General features: G+C 41.1%; 1 protein-coding gene across 1 annotated transcript; it reads right to left on the reverse strand.

Moving 5' to 3' along the window:
- Window positions 1–2333: 2333 nt before the first annotated feature.
- gucy1b1 (guanylate cyclase 1 soluble subunit beta 1) lies at window positions 2334–23701 on the reverse strand. Its single transcript, XM_076992301.1, has 13 exons — window positions 23554–23701; window positions 23079–23152; window positions 17934–18034; window positions 17566–17684; window positions 16925–17122; window positions 15042–15272; window positions 14360–14476; window positions 13551–13684; window positions 12473–12670; window positions 8445–8682; window positions 7180–7320; window positions 4854–5008; window positions 2334–4318 (listed from the first exon to the last, which is right to left on the reverse strand). Exons 1-13 carry the CDS (start codon window positions 23554–23556, stop codon window positions 4198–4200), a joined length of 1830 nt encoding a protein of 609 aa, XP_076848416.1. The 5' UTR covers window positions 23557–23701; the 3' UTR covers window positions 2334–4197.
- Window positions 23702–24266: the final 565 nt, after the last annotated feature.

Here is a 24266-nt window from a genome sequence, read left to right on the forward strand (position 1 = left end):
AGACACAGGAACATTCAGGTCTTTGGAGATGGACTTGTAGCTTTGAGATTGCCCATGCTTCCTCACAATTTTGCTTCTCCAGTCCTCAGACAGTTCTTTGGTCTTCTTCTTTTTCTCCATGCTCAATGCGGTACACACAAGGACACACGGCAGAGGTTGAGTCAACTTTAATCCATTTTAACTGGCTGCAAGTGTGATTTAGTTATTGCCACCACCTGTTATGTGCCACAGGTAAGTAACAGGTGCTGTTAATTACACAAATTAAAGAAGCATCACATGATTTTTCAAAGGGTGCCAATACTTTTGTCCACCCCTTTTTATGTTTGGTGTGGAATTATACCCAATTTGGCTTTTTGACAGTTCCTTTTGTGGTTTTCCATTGAAGACAAATTAAATGAACATTTTAATATCAAAGCATTTGTAATTGCAATCATTTTCTGGGAGAAATGGAGCATTATCTGACAGAATTTCTGGGGTGCCAATACTTTTGGCCAGCACTGTATGGGTGATTTTGTCATTACAAATTCTAAGACAACAAAGAAAATACTCACTCACACTTACTGCAGTGCGTAATCACAAACTGTTCCATAAAACACAAAAGAGCGGTCTCCTGTTCAAAAGGGTTCACTCTCTCTGACCTACTGTAGACAAAAAAATAACAATTATGCATAGGTAAGCCCTACTGTCCAAATGTTAATTGACAGCTATCAGAGTACCCAGGGTGTGCCAAGAACACATTCCACACACCATCACTTCACCTCCATCAACCGCTGGCCTCTGTCAGGATGGACTTCCACCAAATTCTTCCACTCTTTTAATCCCTATAGTCTTGCCTATTTATTTTTCCTTACACACCGATGACACTCAACGTGCTCAAACTGCTATTAAAGCCCACCTATCCTAAGGAGCAAAGAGTTGTGCATTCAGACTTGCTAATCAGAGCACTAGGGTCATACTCAGTTGTTTGACTGTGCACTGCTCATTCATTCACTGCTCTACACACTTGTCACACATCTAAATTCCATATAAGGAGGTTCCAATCACAAAAGTGCAAGTGTGTTTAATAAAGAGGACAATCAGTTAAAATCTGTACCAGCCATTTCATTTTCATTTTTAATTTATCAGGCATAGGAAGTTTGCTGTGTAATATCTCGATTTGACCACCAGATGGAGGCACATGCACTGATAACAAAAGTCACATGCAAACGGGCGTTTTGTTATGGTTTAAATGCATAAGCACAGGAAGACAAAACCGACCTTATTTCACTAGAGTTAATTGAAAACTGTATTCTCACTATAGTAGTTATGCAGTGCTACAGTTTCAGACTTTAGCACTGTCGTCCACCCCCCCCCCCCCCATTATATTATATATATGCCATTAAAGACACACATAAATAACAGTATTGCGTATCTCGTCCCACTCTTGCAATTCTGCAAATTTGCATCTTGAATGAAAGCGACAGACAGACTACCAATACCTGCGCCGCCAGCACCGCTGTCTGCTCCTAACTGCTTAAGTGCCTGCCTGCTTTTCCTCTGGCTTACATCTGCTGATCTGAATCTGCCCTCTTCCCACCTCCCTCCAGCTGTATCGTGGCCTAACCTTGGCTGGAGAAATGCACACGGATTTAGTGACAAAAAGAAATTGCCGACTAACAAAAGGTGCTTTACTTTAATGGTTTTTTTTTTAATATGTATATGTAACAGTATATAACTCATGGTGCAGATAAATGGTATAAAATTCAAAATTTTGGATCACATTTCGCATTTATTTCGAAGCATAAATCTACAATTGGGGGAAACAAGCTTGCAGTGTGCTCTCTTAGAAATAAATACCCCTTCATATATTAAATGACTGTGAGCAGCATTAGCAAATGTTCATATTTAGTCAATGACTGAAGGATTTCATCCTATAATGTGCAGATCGCGAAAAGATATATATATATATATATATATATATATATATATATATATCTTTTCGCGATCTGCATATATATATATATATATATATATATATATATATATATATATATATATATATATATATATATATATATATATTAACATAAATGTAATAGTGCCTGTAACTTTTTAAATCTCAGCTGTGAACTCGGAGGAAGCCCACAGATGCCAGAAACAGCAGGTTGTCAGGTGCCATGGTTTCTGATAAAAAGTTCTTCACAAAGAAGTCAATTGAAGAAATAAGCAGTGTAACTGCTAATCACATTCAGACTTCTGTACTGATTGAGGAAGAAGTTCCTTTTGTATAGTTTTCTTTCTAAAAATTTTAAATATGTTGTTTAATGAATACTGAAAATACTTTTGTTTCTCTCTCTCTCTCTCTACCTTTTCATTCAAGTTGTGATTTTCCATTCAATATGTTAAAATAAGTAACTTAATCTGTTGGCTGTTAAATAGAAATACAAATAGTGTTTGTAGAAAGTGAGTTTTGTTGACCTATCTTGTTGAACCCCAGCTTTGGTCCCAACAGCAAATAAAATAATGTAAACTCTACTTCATACATATTTTCATCAGCCTTGGACCCAATAGCGGCACTATGCTGAATGGAGAATTTCTGATGTCCTTCGACTGAGTCCGTAAGAGTGACTGTAACATTTAGGAAGAAACATGTACGCATAGGCCTACAGATTGTTTAATATGTTGAGCTGCAGAGGGATGTCGTGTAAATGGTGCTTTTAAGATCAGGAGAATGAAAATGATATTGACTACATGGTAGTACAAGTTGTGAGTTGTCGAAACCTGTGCTCTCCGGAAGGAAATCTGAACATTTTAAATAGGTGTTTATCTAAGACACCTGTGTCAGTCTAATGGTCAGTCACACTTTTGAAGAAAGGTTGGCATTTTTAGCACCTTTCTGATGCCCTTTCTGTGAGCTATTGGGAGATGCCAAGGGAGCAGCAATTTCCTGTTGGTCAGCATGAAATATTAAAAGCCTAATGTAGTCACCATCAACGGCCAAGCATGTACTGACTGTGTGATTTTATACAAGGTGAAAGCCTGTTGGCAGGTTGCTTTCAAATGTTGACATATCTATCAAAATAATTTTATTATTATTATTTTTTAGTTTTGGACATTTACTGTCCATGAGGTCTCACCCGGTGGTAGTGACTTGGCCATAATGTACTGAAACTAGGACAGATTTTTGGATAATTGTGAAGATTTAAACTATGTTGAGTCCAATGGGCCCACAGTAAGACAAGCAAACAGAAAGAATTCCCACTAATAAAATGAATTAAGATGAAAGAGAATTACATGAAGTGAATTACATTTCAGTAGTGGTCACATTGGGGCAAAAGGAATTGGACCTAGATATGGCTCAGTCCTAGCAACGAGATGGTGGAATGATCTTCCACTAGCTGCTAAGACTGCAGAGTCTCTTGCCATCTTCAGAAATAGACTGAAGACTCACCTGTTTGTTGAGTAATTAAATGAGCACTAACACCGCAGATAGGACTTCTATCTGTTCTTTACATTGTATGTTTATCTGTCTATGGTTATTTAAGCTTCTAGGTATAAGTTTTATTTCCTGTTGTTTATGAGCCTATGTTTATTTGTAATACTATGTAATGGCATTGATTCCTGTAGTTTAGTAGTAGTCTAGCTCAGGGGTATCTTGAATTCTAACCTATCTATGCTACTATCTGGGATGCATTCTGTGAACAGATGCAAAGCTCTTTGTAAGTCGCTCTGGATACGAGCATCTGATAAATGTCCTCAATGTAAATGTAAATATGGAGATATTAGGCTAAATGTAAATTGGCTGACTCCACCATCAGGCTAGTTGGAGGCTCTTGCCTTCCCTAGGTGGTGGAGTGGATAGGGCACTTCTGTAACAAATTTGGTATCTCTAGGATTTAATGTCTTGGCTGGACATGTTAAAGGAGAGTCAGAGGAAGCTGAAGAAGAAGAAGGGATAAAAGCCTATATTTAAAAAATGGGTTCCAGGACCTTAGATGTTTGGACTCCTAGAAAACATGGTACAGACACTTGTAATAATTTTCAACTGCAGATACAGAATTATAAAACTGACAGCTGCTATTGGTGACTACAGAGATGAGCATTTAGTTCATAATGCTCATATGTCAGTGTAACTGTGAATTACAACAACGCATGTCTTAAATAGAGAATAAGAAATTCTGGAATGGAAATGGTGCCCCCTGGTGGATCAGCATCGGCCTACAGGTTCTTCCTAGAAAGGAACCACACTTTCATCGGTTCTTTCTTGCCCTTCATGGTCACAGGCCCACGATACTCCAGATGGAACTGGGGATCCGCATTCTCCATGGACTGCAGACACCTGAAATTAAAATAAGCAATAGCATTTAATCCATCTCCTAAAATTCCTGCAACTGAGTGTTTGCTCTGCTTTTGAGAAGATGGCAAGGCTTGTTTTCGCCAGACAGAAAGGCACTGTGTGAATGCAGCAAGTGGGGATTTCCATTTAACCTCTGCATAAGCTGTATCGCTGTTTATGAGTATAATCCAAAATGAGTTCCAGCGCTGCTATTTAGCTACAACGGTGACCTGCACTTTGGGCTGTGGTGTCTCTGATGAATTCTGACTCATTTTTGTAGCCTACCTGCTTAAACAGATGAATGACACATCATCTAATTTTGGGATGTGAACCAAGAGGCTTTAGTTTTTTTTGTAAGGATTGTCTCTGTCAGGACCATATCTCCCAGCACGCTAATGTGGACAATGCTAAATAAAAGATAGCAGTGTCAGTTAACGGTGTTATGGCAACTGATGCCCGTTTCTTCTGTGCAGCCATGGTAGCCATCTTGGTTCCATCTCAGGTATCCGTCTCGGCAAACAAGCACAGCTATGCTTACCTGTAGGTGTACTCGGACACGTTGATCTTTCCCTTCTCACCCGTGGTCTCCGTGCGACTAGTCAGGTTGACTGTGTTCCCAAACAGACAGTAGCGGGGCATTCGCTGACCTATGACCCCTGTCACAACCTCTCCAGTATGGATGCCAATGGTGATCTGACGGCCCCCAAAAACAAGCACAGACAGAAGGATCAGAAATGCTGCTGTTGGCATGCGCTGGCATAGTGCCTATTTCCCACAAGGTTACAGGGTGCTGGAAAGAGCCATAAATGTACTTGCAGCGGGCCACAGTCACAGCGTAAAGTAAAAGTATTGTATACAGCATAAAGTGTAAAGTATTCCAGACAGCCACAGCTGTGTGACGAAATGTTTTATAGCAGTGACCTCACTTTGAGTCACAGCAGTGATTGCACACGGGGGTCAGACATTTGGACGCTGGATGTACTGAAGACGTTTGGATGCTGGACGCACTCCTCTAGTATAACTCATGCACACGTGCACCAGAAACACATTCCCCACGGCCCGACCACACCTTCATCACGAACTCTTAAACGAGGCACAGCAGAAACATGTCCAGGATGACAACAGCGACGGTGGTTTATTTTTAAATAGGCGAGGAGCCTCCATCACGCCAGCCCCTGTGCACACGCGGCTGCCCATGCGAGAGGGAGGGTGTTTGTGTCTTGCCTAGCTGTTTGTGCCAACCGAAGCCCGAGAAACACGCGCACTTCGTTCGACAGTCTTCCCATCTTGCAATGCCGCCCACCCCAACACCTCGAAAACAACAGCAAAGACGGAATAAAGCTTTACACAAAGGCATGAAATACTCAAGCTCACGTTTACTGTTGTGTCCGACACACATGGAATGGGTGGTTTTTTTAAATTGCCATCACACGTGCGAGTTCCGGGTTTGCAAAGTGCAGACGACTAGTCAGAATATTGCAGAATATAGATTCAAAACTGCAGCCTTTGGCGTGTCAACGGGCCACCTTAGTTGTAGTCAAAGCCACAGGCCCGAAACCACATTGGCAGAAGGAAACCCCTCATTTGATTTTGCTCTGTGATGCCTCACGTTTGACCTCCATTTGTGTGGTATTTGGTTTGACAGGACTAGCAAGAGTGACATAAGCACAGTGGGCGTTGACTTGGGTGCCTCCGACGGCTCCGTCTGTCTTTCTCCACCCGCAGGGGAGGTGCAACACTTTATCACTGATCGGGGGAATACAGAAGCACAGAGTGGCAGGGTCAAGTGGGAGACAAAAAGTTACTTATTGTACGGCAGCTTGGATAAATAACTCATATGCTCTCTGCAATAATGCCTGTGATGACGCTCCAACTGTTTAACTAATCAGCGTATCATCAACACCCAGTAGTACCATCAACCCCACTACACAGCAACAGCCAGCACCATCAACTCCACTACATAGCAACAGCCTGTCAGGCCATCAATTACTGTCGACATACAGAATAACTTATGTAAGCATGAGGATTGTTTGTATATGACTTCTCTAAGTAAGAGAGCTATTTGTTTGTTTTTTTTTTTTTAAAGTTTTTTTCGTTTTTTTAATAAATACTTTATACACTTAAGGTATAAAGCTTTAAAATAAATCATATTGGTCTGTGTCCCTTATAAATTATATGTGTTATAACTGCACTCTTTTATTGTAAAATTGGGTCATATCGTTTAAAATAACTTTGCACAGGACAGGGTGAAATGGTGGCAAGGTGCAATTAAGTGGTTTATAAGATGAGTGAATGAATGATGAATGCGTGAGGCTGCAAATGTTTGACAAATGACAAAGAATTCAGACCAAAGAAACTTTAAATGGATCTTTATGTACTAGAGAGGATTTCATGACGATTACCTTTTTTTGTAACCTTTGCCATTATAAGCCTTGTTGTGCCACAGTGTAGCACTTTTCTCCTCAAGAAAAGCATTTTTTAAATCCCTTTTTGTTCTCTTTGAGATTAATCTCACTCTTAATCAATCAAGAGTCATACCATAACAAAGTGTAGTGTAGCCTTAGCTTGTACACAAACACTTCATCTCCATTATTACCTGGACTCCCAAAGCACTGCACCAAGGATACCTTACCATTTTTGGACTCATAACTGTATCTATCAGATATTTTGATATACTGATCTAGGATTGAGGTCTCTGTCCATGCTGTTGCATTAGTTATGATGTCAATGGTAAAATCATGGCCACTCCCTGCCTCTGATCCCCAATCCCACTGCTAGGGGTGAAAGGTTAAAGGTTAGGCAGCTGCGACCTCCCACCTATTTCCCACCTTCCTGCACAGGGACATGCTTTCATTGGCTGTTACCTGCACAGGATCCTCATCTACCTTCACCTGCCCTGCCATCTCCATCATGTCCAGGGCCAGGTGGCAGATGGACTTGGCGTGGTGGATGCAGGGCTCAGGAAGGCCGCTCACAGTCATGTACTTGTCCCCAACGGTCTCCACCTGCCAAGGGGCCATTAGACAGGGCGTCAAGACATATCGGCTGTATGGATTCAAGGGGCACATAAAATGATGGAAGAATGTAGCCAGCAGGAGTAACTGCTAGGTTTCCCCTAGGCCAACTTGCCCCGGTACATGTTCACAGTGTATTACCGACAGTCAACCTCAGTGTGTGCCATCTCCTACACAATACACTCTCATCATATCCCCCACCCCCCGCCAATGTAAGTTTAAACATACACAGACATACACACACATACACACACATCTTTGCTGAGGGCCCCATCCCTCGAGAGACTGTAAAACCTCAGGACCACCAAGACACAGATGGTATAAAGTAAATATTGCTTTTTTTGGTGAGCCAGTATTGAAATTCTAGGCTCCCGTTTAAATCGGTTAGCTCGTGCTCCGTAAAGTGCATTCCTGTCTGGAAGCCTGGCGCATAAATCAGGGAGGCCATCTTGTCGTGCCCTCGTTTTTTTTTTTTTTTTGGAAAGCCCAACTTCGACGCAGCTGCAAATAGACGTCATAAGCAGAATGAAATAAATTACCTGGGCCCAAAGCACGGCTGGTACTGACGTGTGTGGCATTTTGGCCTGAGAAAGTCAGGCAATGTCACTATGAACCCCAGTTTTCCCATTCAAGTCATTTGCAAGAAATCATCTATTAAAGCTACTTTCAGTGTGTTTGTTTTGCTTGCGGGCTTGGTTTTGTTAAGGAAGCTGTTAATATCGTTTATGGACTACAGTGCCCTTGCTATGGCCTCCGTTCGGTGCGTTGTGTTGGTACTCGAGTGTCCATGCTTCGACTTTCATTGCACTCCATTTTCTTCCTTCTGTGCATGTAAAAAGTACAGAAGTTGTCCCAGTCCACATTTCAGCCCATTTACCTAACCCATGTCTTCACTGCCACTGAATGAATACAATTTTGTGTGTGTATGTGTATGTATTATGTATGTATCTGTGTGTGTGTTTACATACAAACACACACATATATATATATATATATATATATATATATATATATATATATATATATATATATATATATATATATATATATATATATATATATATATGCGTGTGTGTGTGTAAGTGAAACTGGTGTTTGGCATCCATGTGTCGTACCTTATACACGTAAGGGTTCTTCCGGGAGTCGGTAAGGATGTCAAATTTGGTGTAGATGTCGTTGAGGAGGTTGACTATCTTTATGGCCCCCTCTGCCGACGCGTGCTTGCTGCAGAAGGCATTGAAGCCCACGATGCCGCTGAAGAGGATGGTAACGTTGTCATAGCGCTTAGCAGGCACAGGACGCTTGTGTCTCAGCTCGTTGGCTACGGACGGCGGCAGCACGGAATACAGCAATCTGCCATGCAGAAATGACGCGTTTCAGATGAAGGGCAGAAGGTTGAACAGAAGGTTCAGTGAGCTTTCGGCATCAGCGCTGTCTATGCAACAGGGCAGTCCGACTCTGTTCCTGGAGATCAGTGTGGAGTTTAGTTTCAGCCTTCCTGCCTCTGATGTTCAGGAGCATCTGAAGGCCAAGGCTCTATCGCTCTGGACAGATTGAGGTTCTGCAGCACACCTAATGCAAGTCTTTAAGAGCTTAGTCGTTAGCTTTTGACCTGTTGATGTGTGCTAGAACAAGGCAAGCTAGAGTCTCTACAGGGCATTGGGGCCCCAGGACTGGCGATGTAAAGCAAATTAACTTGACAGAACAGTAGATCTCCAGGACAAAAGCTGTGAACCTCTGTTATACAGCATACAATGTACACACACACACACACCCTCCAAGACTTCAGTTACAGTGACTGTGTTCCTGGTTCCTGACATGGATAATATAATTTAAAAGCACAATGTGAGTTCTATTTTTATCTGTTCCTGACTTAGACCTAAAGTGATTTAATTCAGGTGAAGTGAGTGGTTTAGCTTTATACAAAGTGAACAAAGGAACTTAATTATCCACGAGGACCAAGGCAAAATGATCCTGTTAGCCATCGTTGTTTTAGTTCCTGTCCCCAAGGCATTTCTTCACTACTGCTTTGTACATAGGCTATATTAGTCTGATATTACATAAAAAGACATACACTTGAAAACACACCAGGGGCCTCCTGTACAATTCTGTTGTGTAATATCTAGGAAATTCAATCTGCCAAGCTTCAAATCAGCCTGTTGAGATTCAGCATGGCTTTTGAGACCAATAAGTAAATAACAATATATAACATTTTCTTGTTCATATTTTCATATCACCCTGAAGCAGGTCTTCGGAGTACAAGAATGGGGAACAAGAGGGGTTGCTATGGGAACATGCCTTAGGATAGCTTATTACTCTCTGCCAAAACTTCAAAATGCATTAAATAATGAATTCGTATTACCGGCCACACTGCAGACAGGGCGCATTTTCAATGATCTGCTTTCCCAAAGCGCACATGCCTTCTGAATACAAATAGCAGTCTCTACGTGAGGAGCAGACTCATGGTCAGCTTTCTGTAATTTCTTCTGCATGCTGATTTGATGAATATACCAGGGGCAGGCACTGACATTCTCTGCATGTAGTAGGAAAATGAGGTGAATTCTGCCTGGCATCTTTATAGATTAACGAGCGCATCTTGGGTTTTTTTATTTTTTATTATTATTATATATGTTTTTACAACCGTATTAGCATGTGAAACAAAGAATCAGTGCAGGCCTTTCAGCTTGGACGCGACATGTGCGTGGACCACCATCGCCCCAACCCCCCCCAAACCTAAGTCGCTGCCACTGGAAGTGGGGTTTGAGTCCTGGTGTTTGAGTCCCGGATTTTGCGTCATTGCAGAGAGGCACGTGGAGCCCAGGAAACCTGCTGCCATAGATAAGCGAGGCTGTTTTAGCAGAGCGGGCGTACCACAGCCTTGCTGTTATCACCAGGCAGTAAACCTCCAGATTCCTCGGAAACAAGGAGGTGTGTGTCATCCCCACAAAACCAAACTGCAGAGCCGGCGCATTTAAAAATCTCCTCCAAGAGGCCCTCTGTAGAACAAAGGAACTGCTTGAAAGATTATCGTGTTTATTTTTCTCTCTGTCTCTTCCACCGTGGCGATGCAAAGTAATCAGACATAATTACAACATCTATTTGCCATTCACAACACAGCAGAAGCCACCCAGTGTGTTTAATATATTTGAGTCGTTGACCAAGGTAATTGCAACACCTTCCTTTGGGGAATTGAAAAACAAATTAGCAGGCGCATGTAATGTCTTAGGTGCCCGCTCTTGGGCCTTGTTGAGTTTCAGTTCACTTCACTGTTACATTAGGATGATGGAGTCACAAAAATGTGTGTCCTGACAGATTTACTAGCATTATCAAATGAAAATCACAAATAAAATTAAATAAACACAAATATGCCATCATATTATGACTAGTGACCTTTGACACTGAAACTTTGAGTGACCAGCAATTCCAAATGTAAATTATTCTATAAACTTAAGAGTTTTGACCGGACATCAACTCATTAATAAGACAATTAATCAGTCTATATCCCAAATCCATTAATTCATGGCCAAGTAATGGCAAAAGCACTGGACAGCATCTTCCTGCCTTGCAGCTTTGAGTGCATTTGAGCTGGCAGTGCTCAAATCCCACATGGCTGTCTCCACTACAGTTAGCTATGAGTTGTTCACAGAGTGGGGACTCGGTCGACCCAAAGCCCCAGACAACTGCCAGCACTCACGGGACCAAGCGCGCCGTCATGCGCAGTGAGCACGTGGATCTGGGTTGGCTGACATGCAAACAGCCGTTTGTACCGAGGCTCCCCTGTTGCCTGTAGCACAGGCTTCGGTTTCAAGACAGTGGAAAAAGTAGGTGGCCATTTTGGAAAACAAAGTGAGATCTAGATGCTGTTTGGTATCTTTCAGACTGTCAGAAACGAGACCATTTGGCATCTTATAACCAGATTATCCATATCTGCTTTCTTGGAATATTCCTTGAAGTTACCCTACAATCATAAATTTAAATTTTAACTATAAAATTCCAAATGCTAGCATTTCAAATCCTTCAATAATAATTTTCAGTAATTAATCAGTAATAATTTTCAATTTATTATTCCATAAACTTCACTTGAGGACTTAATATCACAGGGCTAAATCTGTCAAATTACACAAGCTCTGACAGCATCAATGTGCCATACCATTTTATCTAATGTTTTGTGTTGATGTATGATGTATGTATGTAGGATCGGTAACATATACAGTCTGCTTGTTTGTAACCAAGTTTTTCGTGAAGTATCACGTTTGGTGCTTTGTATGAGCTTGGAGGTGAGCCGCTTGTGCTTTGGCAGGCGTATGAGCTGGGGGTGAGACGCTTCCACCGCATTACCAAGACAATGGGCGTTAATCTCTTCACAGCAGGGGAGTGGGCTACATGGACCTTACTAAGCCTTGCGAAAATTTTCTCGGCCGTCGGGTTCCTAGTGTTAAAAAAATGAATCCCACCAGTCAATGGCTAAACCTTACTCTATGTATGTTTACCATACATGTGAAAAGTTATTTTAAACATCATAATTCTGAAGGTTTTCTATTTCACCGGAAATGTTTACACTGGACTGGCATTCTTTGACTGTTATGCCTTAAGATCAAGCACTACATCTATTTATTTGACTCAGATTTGGTTTCCTTTTTTTTGGAGGGGGGGCAGGGGGCTGTTTTGTATCTTAATGAGCAATAATGGATTTTCTGTTACACTCTGTGCTGTTCACCATAATCTCTATAGAGAAACTTCTTGAAACATTTATAGTGGTTCATGGAATTTGACATTAAGGCAATTGAAGCTGAGAGACCTGAATAGTTTCAAACCTGATTAATACGTTCAGATAAAATCCAACAAAAACCAACAGCAAACGGAAAATAGTGAATGAAAACTGCCAGTTGGATAGATAATTTATAATGATCAGACTATGCCTGTAGTGAGTCTGTATGATAGAGATCGATATGATTATGGAAGGTGTTAAATACAATTACTCTCCATGTAAGGTTAAACCTCCATGTAAGGTTAAACCTCTAGCCTACTGACTTCTCTTTTATTCTAAAGCAAGGTGCATGTCATGAACGTTCTCCAAACGTGTTCTAGAAGACTGTTGATAGGTGTTACAGTGTGTGATACAGAGCACTGTGGGATGCTGGACCTGTCTGTTTTCTTCTTCTCGTCCTCCAGAGCCCGGAGCGTGTGCTGCAGGCGGTCGGTGAGGATCTCCAACTCCTGCGTGAGCTTGTACTCCTCCCTGAACTGCTCCCCGAGCAGTACCAGGTCACGAGTGGCATCGTGCAGTGGGATGTCGCTCAGGTACAGACCCCTGCGCGTCAGGTCGTCCAGGTTCATCACGCTGAAAGGGGTGGGGCATAAAGGGGTGGAACAGAAAGGACGGGGCATAAAGAGGATTTGCTTGAGTTTCAGTGAGTTTAAAGTAACTTCAAGGTTTCTTCATCGCATTTTTAACAGCAAAATGAAGCAGAATGATGAAACCACTTGTCAAATTATGGAATGTGGCAAAAGATGATCCCCCCACAGAAAATATGCTACTACAATTTTAGGCTATTTCCACCTGATTTTGTGGCTACCTGTGAGGCCTACGGTCGCCAAGATGTCTCTGTCACAAGAAAGATGTCTCCACGTGTCCGATTAAGAGACTCTTTTCATCCCAGAAAATGTTGTAGGCTTCCTTAGAAATTCCTGTTGCCCAACTCTAATTGGCCTGCCAAGACTGAGCTCCACAGCAAAGCAGTTTGATTACTCTGGCCTGCCTTGAGATTCGGTCGAGCCATTGTTACATAGTTATTACCTGCTGGTGTTAAGTGCAAATGCTTTGTCCCGATAGTCATCAGAGTGAACACGAGGTATTGGCGCACTCTGTCTGGAAGGAAAATCTCCCCGTGTTTGAAAGAACTATCAAATAAGAGCCTTAGGACATAACTCCCTTCTATATACACTGAATACGTCTGTCATGTTTAAGGTACAACATGTGTTCTGCAACAAAACACACCGGCAAATTTTTGGTTCTTCGATATATTCACGCTTGACATGAGTACATTTACAGCCACAGTTTACCAGATAATTGATGCAACATCAGCATGAAGAACTTGCATCTACATCTAGTTTTAAGTTAAATACATGGGTTCCTCCTAAAACTACTTGAGCAGAATGCATGGCCCTAAGGTGTAATTGCCTTTCCGGTGGGCATCAGTGCAGGCGGCCAGGCGAGGTACCTCGGGGAGCAGAGGAAGAGGATGTTCTCAGTCTCGGGGAGCGAGATCATCTGGCCTTTGAGCCGCAGGCAGCTGACCTCCGCCCCTGTCAGCTCATCTTCGTTCTCGGCCGTCTCCACGTTCAGCAGGCCCTCCTGTGCCACACACAGCCGCTAGCACGCCGCCTCACGAGACCCCCCTGTGACAAGGCTTCAAGATACAGTCGTATTTTTTTCCTCTACTTCCTTTCCTGCTTTTTGACTGCCCGTTCTGATTTGTGTTGGGGCCGGGTGATTTATTGCTCAGTCCTACGAGGCCCTTCTGGGGCTGCTGATAAGGCTATTTATTAAATTACGAAAATATTCGGTCTTGCGTATTGAGCTGCCTTGAAGTACATTATTCATTTGTCCCTCAGGACATGATTATGTACGTGCCATTTAGGTGTTCTCAGTCTGCACTCTGCAGTGATTCACTCTCTCTTTTTTTGGACCGTAAAAACCGCTGCCTTTATAACCTAGCAGAAGTGAGATAATTTTCTGACTTGCTTGTTCAGAACGAGCTTCAGAATGACCATCTTTTATGCTAATTTTAATTCACATGTATATAAAAAGAAGGGCTTGTGTATGTGAAATTTGGTCATTCTGAGAATAATTTTGCTTTCAGATGAGCTCTAAACAATCCAGATCACACTTTAACACTGTAACAATAAACTGATTGATGTTCTTGTTAAGATGATTACTGCTGTGGTTCAAAGTTTTAAAGTGGATTAAACAATAACTCCGTCACTCGGCTTCTGAGCCTTGAGCTGGCACATGGCTGGGTGTACTAACCTTGCTCCGGAGCACAAACACCGTGTTGATATGGGAGAGGATGCCATGGAAACTGAAATCAATGTGAGGCCGCACAAGGGAAAATACTGAGGCCAGATTACACACGCCAGGCTGGAGCTGGGACATCACACACACACATACACACAAACAACGATCTGAGTCCTCTTTTTATATATATATATATATATATATATATATATATATATATATATATATATATATATATATATATATATATATATATTGCTCAAAAAATAAAGGGAACACTGAAATAACATCCTAGATCTCAATAAAAATCTTTGAAATCAGTTGAAAATCTCTCATTTCTACCTGTTGTCTGTTCCATTTGCACAAGAGCAGATGAAATTGATTCACAATCAGTGTTGCTTCCTATCTGAACACGAAGTGTGGATGACTTGAAGTCATTGTGTTGTTTGTTCCCTTTATTTTTTTTGAGCAGTGTATATATATATATATATATATATATATATATATATATATATATATATATATATATATATATATATATATTAGTCAGCCATACACTGCTTATATATTAATTCCCAATAAGCATTTACACAAGATTGTACTAGGGCAGATAACTAAGGCATTTAGTAATGTTTATAAGCTGAAACATGCCCCAAACAGGCCACTTTATATGCAAAAGTTTTCCCTGCCTCACCTGCGGCAGGACCCTGAAGATGGCGTTACCACACTGGGTGAGCACAAGGTCCCTGTCAAACATCAGGTGGAAGGGGAATGCCTTGCAGAAGGTGTAGGGGCTAATGCGCGTCTCCTGGGTGCTGTTCTCCTCGAAGCCGTCCAGGTCCTCATAAAATGCCTCCTCCTCTGAGTCCTTCTCCTCAATCAGGAACTTTATGTGGTCACACTCCTCGCTTTTCTGTTGGACAACCTGACGTTGTGAAGAGTTAAGGGATTAGGGGCTGTAAGATTGTGTTTGCCAATGGTGGTGTTTAAAAGAAAAGAAAAAAAAGGCAATGCCGGCAGTGTGGAATGGGCAAGGGTGTGATAACTGATATTGCCCATCGTTCAGAAGGATACCCGACAGAGCATGAATAGTTTCTAACAATATCAATTTCTTCATCGATCGGCGGTTCTTGCTGTAAGTGCCGACTAAATGCTAACCACAGCATGGGCTCAGCAATGAAAACTCCTGCCCTATATATGTCTACAGTACACACTGCAAACGCCATTGGTGATTGGTTTTCCTGAACAGATGTGTACTGTAAAACACCCAGGAATACAAAGACACAAGAACCAGTGTACATCCAGAAATCAAAGTCCCACTATGCATCTTGGCATCAGATTTTTTGTTTCTTTTAGTAATGATTTATAGGAAATGATGGTGATTATTCACTCAAGCTGCTTATATGGTTTAAATGTATGCTAATAATGTCCATTTCACATAAGCCACCTACAGCCTTGCTCCTCTAGTGCTGTTCTGCACATTGAAGCCTTATCTGAACACACCCAACACGGTTGGTCAGAGTGTTCAGGTGTGTCTGTAAGCCAGAGCTGAATACTCTTGAACTATACTCTGCAGAACAGAGCAGAACTGTGTAACGCATGGTGTTTCTGCTACTTGGCCATCTGAGTAAATCTGATTACTTGTCAATTGTAGGACCTAGCACCAGTGAGTCAGCGTGTTTATTTGTTTTTGCGCTGAGATGGTACTAGCTATGCCAGTCTTCCTTGTAAACAAGATTTCAAGATGAGAAAACTCATGAAAATGCATGAGCTATCCTCACACATTCTGAATTCACACACAATCAGAATTTAACAGATTACATTTATTGTACTCGCCTACCTACTTTGAGTTAACAAAAAGCAGACATTTCTGAAAATTAGCCATTTGTGTTGTTTGGCGTCAACAGTAAATCCCTATAATATAAAACATGCTGTATGTCGGGCCTGTACGGAGATCTTTTAGTCAGCCCTACTCTGCAGCTGCTCGACTTGAAACTGAAGCCATTTTTGCTGACGTCAAGTCACAGTGTCTTTTGCCCTGCTGTTGCCGAGGAAACACCCGCTACCATGGGTTTTTTTTTTTTTTTTTTTTTACCGGTAAAATCAGGTGTTGCGTTTGTTCAGAGGATCTGGCAAATTCAGCTCCTCTAATCTCATACTAAATCCGTCGTAGTGCATCCATGAGGAAGAGGGAGTGAGAGAAAGAGAAGAAGACAAGCAGAGAGAGAAGAGTGTGTTGGTCCTGGAGGTGATTACTCTTTTGGGGGCGGGGTTAGAAGCCTTCCTCCCATTAGACTGTTGTCGTCACTACATGTTCTACATGTTCAGCGGTGCACGTTTTCTCCCTCCTGCTTTTGATCTGCGTTAAGACCAAGTTCGGTGGGTTTCTATTTTTGTCGACGACCCCGTTTCTGCTAGCGCGTGCTGAGCATCAGAGCTCGGCTGTAACGTCCTGCGGCACAAGAGTGGTGGGAGCGGGCTGAAAAAAAAACGAATACGGCGGGATGTTGGGTTTGTGGATGGAAGTGAGCAGTGGTGGTGGTGGAGGATGGTAGGTGACGCAGGATGGGGCCGAACCTTCATCTCGATCTCTGTCCCATGGATCTGCTGTGCGACGGTCTTGATGATCCCGATGACAATGTCCTGGAGGCCCTCTCTCTCGGAGTAGTAGTGCAGGATGAGATTGTTGCCCTTCTCCGCGTCTGTGCAGCGGAAGGAAGGCGCACGCATGCCCGGGTAAATGGTGCCCAGGTGGTCGTGCAGGGCGTCCAGGTTCTGAAAGAGCAGTGACCTTTTCACCTTCGACTCCCTCTCCCTTCAGTAGTGTCGGTGTACGGTGTAGCGCCATGCTATGTATGTGGCTGAACTGTGAACATGTTCCACATGTTCATTTAACTTTGCTCTACATTTTTGAACAACACAAGTGCAAAATTCAACAAGTTCACATTTCAGTGCATATATCATTGTAAACTGAACAATTTTTTTCTAGTATATTCAGCATATACTGTAATATATTCCATAGTGCTATAGTCCCTTTCTTAGTGTAAGATGTAGTGATGCCTGTTACCCAAAAATCTAACTTGCTCCCATAAAATGATTAATACTTTACAACCACCTCATCCCCTAAAAAACAAAAAAAAAAAACAAATGTTAAACACCACAAATCATACACAACAGAGGAGGACAGAGGTGATTAGGGAGGGGAAGAATGGCCTTACTTGAAGGAACTCTCGCACGTTGGAGCCGAGCACTCTGAGGATTGTGTCGTAACCAGACTCCTGACAATACTCAAAGAACATCTTTCCAAACATCTGCAGGATGTCGCCTGCTTCGATCTCTGTTCCAATCAGACAGCTTCATGTTATTATGTGCATTAAAAAATTGATTGTTTTTCTTGCTTATAACATTGCTAATGTGTTACATAGTCCCGAAAATTGAAAGATTTAATAGGTAATGCCTGAAAAGTATCTAAATTTGTGAAAAGGAGAAGACTTTGGATTATATCTGTTCAGAAATTAGCACAGTTATACAGGAAAACTTTTTGGACACTTTCAATAAAGGTGAAATTAAATGAAATCCCGCTTACTTAGAACTTTGCTCGCAGCTGCCACAAGATCGTATGTCTTGGCATCTTCATAGATGATTCTGACCAGGAACTGTCCTTCAACATCGACCTGGGCCTCCCGCCTGAGATAAATTTAGAATGTGACAACTTTCAGCCAGTGCTAGAGGTTTAGTGAGGTGCTTCCTGAATGTTTCTTTGAAAAGATACCTGTTTAGATGGCTTTGAACATTTAAAACCGTTTATGTTGCCATGATTTATTGACAGAAATCACTGTATACAGAAAAGACTTCTTGTATCCCATCTACATGCAGTTTTTGCCAGGAACTGCATCAGTTCTGTGACGTAGTGATCTGAGACATCTATATTTTAAAATGTATAGCACCAAAATTTTAAAGGGGATGGAATATGCTAAAGCATTTTGCTAGAAATATCTTAATTGAAAACTCCCTCTCAACAAAAAACATTGACATATTACTTTACAGTTAAATATACTGCAGCTGTGAATAACTGCATTCAAACCACTTTGCACACTTACACCATGTGCACATTGATCTAATGCAGGCCTGCACATTTTTGGAAACAGGCCATTGCAATTAGGCATAGAACAAACTCAGCAATATAAAATATCTGACATGCACACAAAATGCAGTTTAATTCAGGTCCTTGACAAGGTCTCTGACCTTAAAGTCACCTTATCAGGCCAAGCTCAAAAAAGAACACAGATTTGCAATGATGAACCAAATGATGAATGATCGGTTTAGCTAAACACACAATGCAAGGTTAAAACAGCATGAGAAACACTCTTGAGATGCTGCACAGGGCCCAAAATAGACCAGATATTACATCATTAATCAGGCCCATTTTAGCGAGCGTACTGAGATAAGCTGCCATGGTGATAAAGGTGAGGTTTGCTGAAATAACTTTGCAATAACAGTAGTGGAGTGTTACTGTAGCGGAGCAATGGGAAGTGAAGGAAAGCGGTGAAAAAAATTCAATACCAGTTCTCACAAGTCAAGTCTGGTAAGATAAAATTGGGCCCATAAAGGAAGATATTTTCTGATGAGCCAAAGGGTCAGATGAAGCCAATAGAATATGAGCTACATGACTCTGAATTAAACTTTTTGGAAATATCTGGATTTCTGCATGACTCAAGCCTAGGCCTGTCGCGATAATTACATTATCGACTTATCGTACGATAATTTTTTTAACTGCGATCATTTTTGCTGATGTCGATAATTGGCCATTGGATTTCTGCGCAAATTTGTTTACATGAGAATAAACCGCAACTACGTCAGATTTCAGAAAGGCACGCAGTGCTGCTTTCTCGCTGCCCCCTCCCCCTTAAGGGAAGACGAATCTGTGATCAGAGACCGACATCTACCGGTTAGGAAATGAGTGCAGTACACGGAGAGCGTATGCATCAATAACAGTGCCTCCACACACACAGGTGGAGATGTGTTAGTTTGCGAACGTATTCGAGGCTAATAGGACTCGAAATGATTCGAAATAATTAGCTTTTTATCACATTATTTAATGATTGTTTATTATAGTGACCGTAGCGCGCGACTCTGCACACCTCGCGCTAACTTCCGAGAACGGTTCTTGCCGCATCACATTCTTTGCAGTGTAGTTCGAAATGATATGTAGATATGGTAGTATAAAGAAACACCCCTCAAAAACAGGAAGGAACATTTACCTGACAAATTTTAATGTTGCATTGTGTTCCAGGTTTGAAAAGTGCTGGAATTTGTTCGTTTCACAACAAATAGCTATCTGACTGAACAGTTCTCTTGTATTACGTTAACAAATATGAGCCTCTTGTAATTCCAGGACGAAACATGAGAGAACGCGAAGACGTTAAGATTGGGCGTTTTGAAAATAAACAACCAATAAATAGTGTGATAAAAAGCGAATTATTTCGAATCATTTCAAGTATATGTATAAATATTTAACTTAATTAAGCTTAACGTGCTGGTAAATATTGAAATGGACCTTGAAAGTGATGTACAAGTCCTTGAATTCCACCTTGTTAAGGTGTATGAACCCTGCAAACATGACTTTGTTGGCGCGCACGAAGTTACAGGCGGAGCCACCGCGATTACGTCAATTTCGTATAAACCAGGCTTAAACCAGGCTTAACTCGCTATATAGCCAAAGATGCTGCCGTTAAATAAACATTTATAAACATGCTGCAAAGATTTGACAAGCAGTATGAACTGCCAAAGAAAACCTATATCTCCCAAACTGCCATTCCAACCTATAATGAAGTGAAAGATGGCATTCTGAAGGAGATTAAAGACATCTCGTTTTACTCTGCCACTACAGATATGTGGTCAAGCTCAAATATGACCCCATATATGAGCTTTACAATACATTACATTACTGCAAACTGGTGTAATTGTATTATTATGCTACTATATTATTATTGTGGCACATTGTCTTAAAGCTCCTTTGGGGAACCCAGAAGCAAGAACAAATTCTATAACGGCACTTTAAAATTACAATATTATCGTTTATCGCAATAGTTTCTGGGACAATATATCGTTCTGAAAATTTTGTTATCGTGACAGGCCTACTCAAGCCTCTTCTGAATGGACATTCACAATCATAACCCTACAATTCTGCTGCAGAATGTCTCCATAAATCTTCAGATCTCAATAAAAGGACTCTTCTGCTATGCTTCACAGCTGGAATTAATTTTTATTGCCTAGTGGCATGCATGTTTTTACACACACTCACCGGCCACTTTATTAGGTACCCCTGTCCAACTGCTCATTAACGCAAATGTTGAATCAGCCAGTCGCATCATGGCAGCAACTCAATGCAATTAGGCATGTAGACATGGCCAATATCTGCTGCAGTTCAAACCGAGCATCAGAATGGGGAAGAAAGGTGAAACAGGTGTTTTACAATAACTGTTAAGTGACTTTGAATGTGGCATGGTTGTGCCAGATGGGCTGGTCTGAATATTTCAGAAACTGCTGATCGACTGGGATTTTCATCCACAACCATCTCTAGGGTTTACAGAGAATGGTTAGAAAAACAGAAAATATCCAGTGAGTGGCATTTCTGTGGGCGCAAATGCCTTGTTGATGCCAGAGGTTAGAGGAGATGGTTTGAGCTGATAGAATGGCAACAGTAACTAAAATAATCAGTCATTACAACTAAGGCTTGCAGAAGAGCATCTCTGAATGCACAACACGTTGAACCTTGAGGCGGAAGGGCTATAGCAGCAAAGACGACACCGGGTGCCACTCCTGTGAGCTAAGAACAGAAAACTGAGGCTAAAATTCACACAGGCTCACGAAAATTGGACAATAGAAGGTTGGAAAAATGTTGCCTGGTCTGATGAGTCTCAATTTCTGCTGTGACATTCGGATGGTAGGGTCAAACTTTGGCATCAACAACATGAAAGCATGGATCCATCCTGCCTTATATCTTCGGTTCAGGCTGGTGGTGGTGGTGCAATGGTGTGGGTGATATTTTCCTGGCACCCCTTGGGCCCATTAGTACCAATTGAGCATCGTGTCAACACCACCACCTACCTGAGTATTGTTGCTGACCATGTCCATCCCTTAATGACCACTGTGTACCCATCTTCTGATGGCTACTTCCAGCAGGATAACGCGCCATGTCATAAAGCGTGAATCATCACAGACTGGTTTCTTGAACACGTCAACGAATTCACTGTACTCGAATGGCCTCCACATCACCAGATCTCAATCCAATAGAGCACCTTTGGGATGTGGTGGAACGGGAAATTCGCATAATGGATTAAGGATTAAGGACGAAAGATTTAAGGCAGTTTTGAAGGCAAAATGGGGTCCAACCCGGTACTAGGAAGGTGTACCCAATAAAGTGGCTGTTGAGTGTAGATTGTCTCCTAATATACCAGTGTACATATACCAAAAAGTCCGCCTTTTCTTTCCTTGTCTGAAACTACACAGAAACCCACTCCGGTTGGTGGTCTTCTGCACACTTGAGATGGGCAACAGAGTTTTTCCAGAAGCAGTGGATTCCTCCCTAGTAACCTCCCACTGAATACCTCTCTCCTTCAGTGTTTTACTTATGGCAGACTCAGGAACACAGATGGTATCAAGCCCAAGGGACGCTTGCTGATCCTGAGCCGACCTCCTAAGGATCCTTGTCTCTTGGCTTTGGGTGGTGCCGGATCTTGGTGGATTGGACTGAATTTTTCTGTACGTCTTCTCTTATAACACTCAAAAGGGTTTTGTAAGATAATCTAAAATGTTTGAGCCATTCTGCAACATTCCTTCAAAATTGTGTTGTAACTAAAATTGCATAGCAGTTCAAGCCCACACCTGAACAAACTGAAGCATCTGACTTTGAACAAGGCATTTTTTCTGCCTCTACATACATTTTCAACAAGGGAAAATGTATTTAAACACCTTGAATATACATCACAATGTAAAACTAACTTAATGGGGTATGCTAAACAACTTTTAAATGCCTTTCATTATTAGGATTTAGAAGATCACATTTTAGAGGTAATTATTTTAGTAATCCACATGAGCTATTCAGCATGACTCCCAGAGCAATGGTAAACCACTCTCAACAGAGTCACTGACATGTTTTTTTTTTTAATAAATAAAAAATCAAACAACACAGGCCAGACTCACACCAACACAAAACCCACTTCAATCCCACTTCATCTTTGTGGATGTGATGATGTTGTGGATGTGTTGATAAAAGGCCATTCAAACAATATCCGGTCTGCAGCAATTACGATCCAGGGTACGCAGTGGCTGACAAATTATAATGGGACCACATGATCAAGGGCCAATAACTGTGTACCTACAAAATTCTATTGTAAGTGACTGTAGGTTTAATCATTTAGGTGTTCATGAAATTGGCTGATAAGTGTGTATCGCATAGGTCGGGTTGGTTATGATGTAGCCTAAGCTATTCTGCAAGTAATCCACTATACAGCTACTCTGATGACGAATCGTCTTTCGAGATCTTGTTAAGGAAAGTTCCATACACCTCTCTATACTGTTGATGCAACTGAAGGTGATATTGGTTAAATATGATAACATCTGCATTATAAACATAAAACTGCGAATGTAGCTCCACTGTTGTGGATTATCGAGATTAAAACAGAAGTTAACAAGGGCAAATTACGTATTGAATGGGTTTTGTACTCACTTGATATCCTCCCATACATCCGGGCCGAAATTTCTCAGTACCAGAAGTTCTAATGCGTGGTTGACAAAACCATACTGGAAAACGAAACAAAAAATGTGCATAATCATATATATATATAGATTAATATATTGTTACTCGCGTTCCTACCCGCATTTATTGAGATAAATACGCAGCATCTCCTACATATCATATCACTGATTGCTGTTGGTTAAAAGCATCGGTTAGGTCTCGTTCTCGCTTATGTAATGTAATGCTTTATAACGCTTTACTAAATAGCCTTACTGAAGTTACAAAAATCAAATAATCAATGTCATCTAGCTGTGTCAATAAATCGATAATTTCTACTGCTTACTTTTGCCTATTGACGATACAACCGCGATATACAATATAAATACACGCACTACCTCGTAAACATAATGATATAATGAAATAACGATAGATAAAATACTGCATCGAATACATTTGTGCCACCTACCATGATTTCTCTCTCTTTTTCCCGGATAAAATAAATCTGAAAACAGAAGCTTTGAAACCGCTTTCAGCTGTTATGTGGGAAAACCACCATTCCTGAAACTAATCTCTGTTTGATTGGCAGAGACGTATCCAATCAGAGCTCGGGGATGCAGCAACGTACGGACGCTCCTCACCACAAATTGCGTATACTTTTTATTCTCGCGTCGCCATAACTCTATAATAAATATGATAAGTCCTACTGATAATGTCAGAATCCTTCGATTGCATAAAATAGACAAGGATCTTATCTTCTTCACTTGATAATACTTCATAGAATAAAACAAAAAGTATAGCATATTTCAAGTATACCTAATTTACATTACAGCTCAGAACAGACAAACTTAGAACCTAGAAAGGCCACATTTCAAAATGATCTACACAACAGTCACCTACATAATGAAAACTATGCTATAAAATGCAAAACTAATTAGATTAATGTTACAGTACCTAATAATGTATCCAACATTTTAGACCATTAGGTCTACATGTATTACATACAATAATAAGCATACTGTAGTTAATTGTACATTAATAAATCTAATAATAAAATGTGTTCTATTATAACTAAAAACACATAACTAAAGCAAAGGTAATGTTAACCATAGCCATATTGTTTTTTTTTTTAATAAACTGTTCATAAGGAGCTGTGCATTTTTATAATTATTTAGTAATAGT

This window comes from Brachyhypopomus gauderio, unplaced genomic scaffold, assembly GCF_052324685.1.
Source record: "Brachyhypopomus gauderio isolate BG-103 unplaced genomic scaffold, BGAUD_0.2 sc92, whole genome shotgun sequence".
Classification (NCBI taxonomy): domain Eukaryota; kingdom Metazoa; phylum Chordata; class Actinopteri; order Gymnotiformes; family Hypopomidae; genus Brachyhypopomus; species Brachyhypopomus gauderio.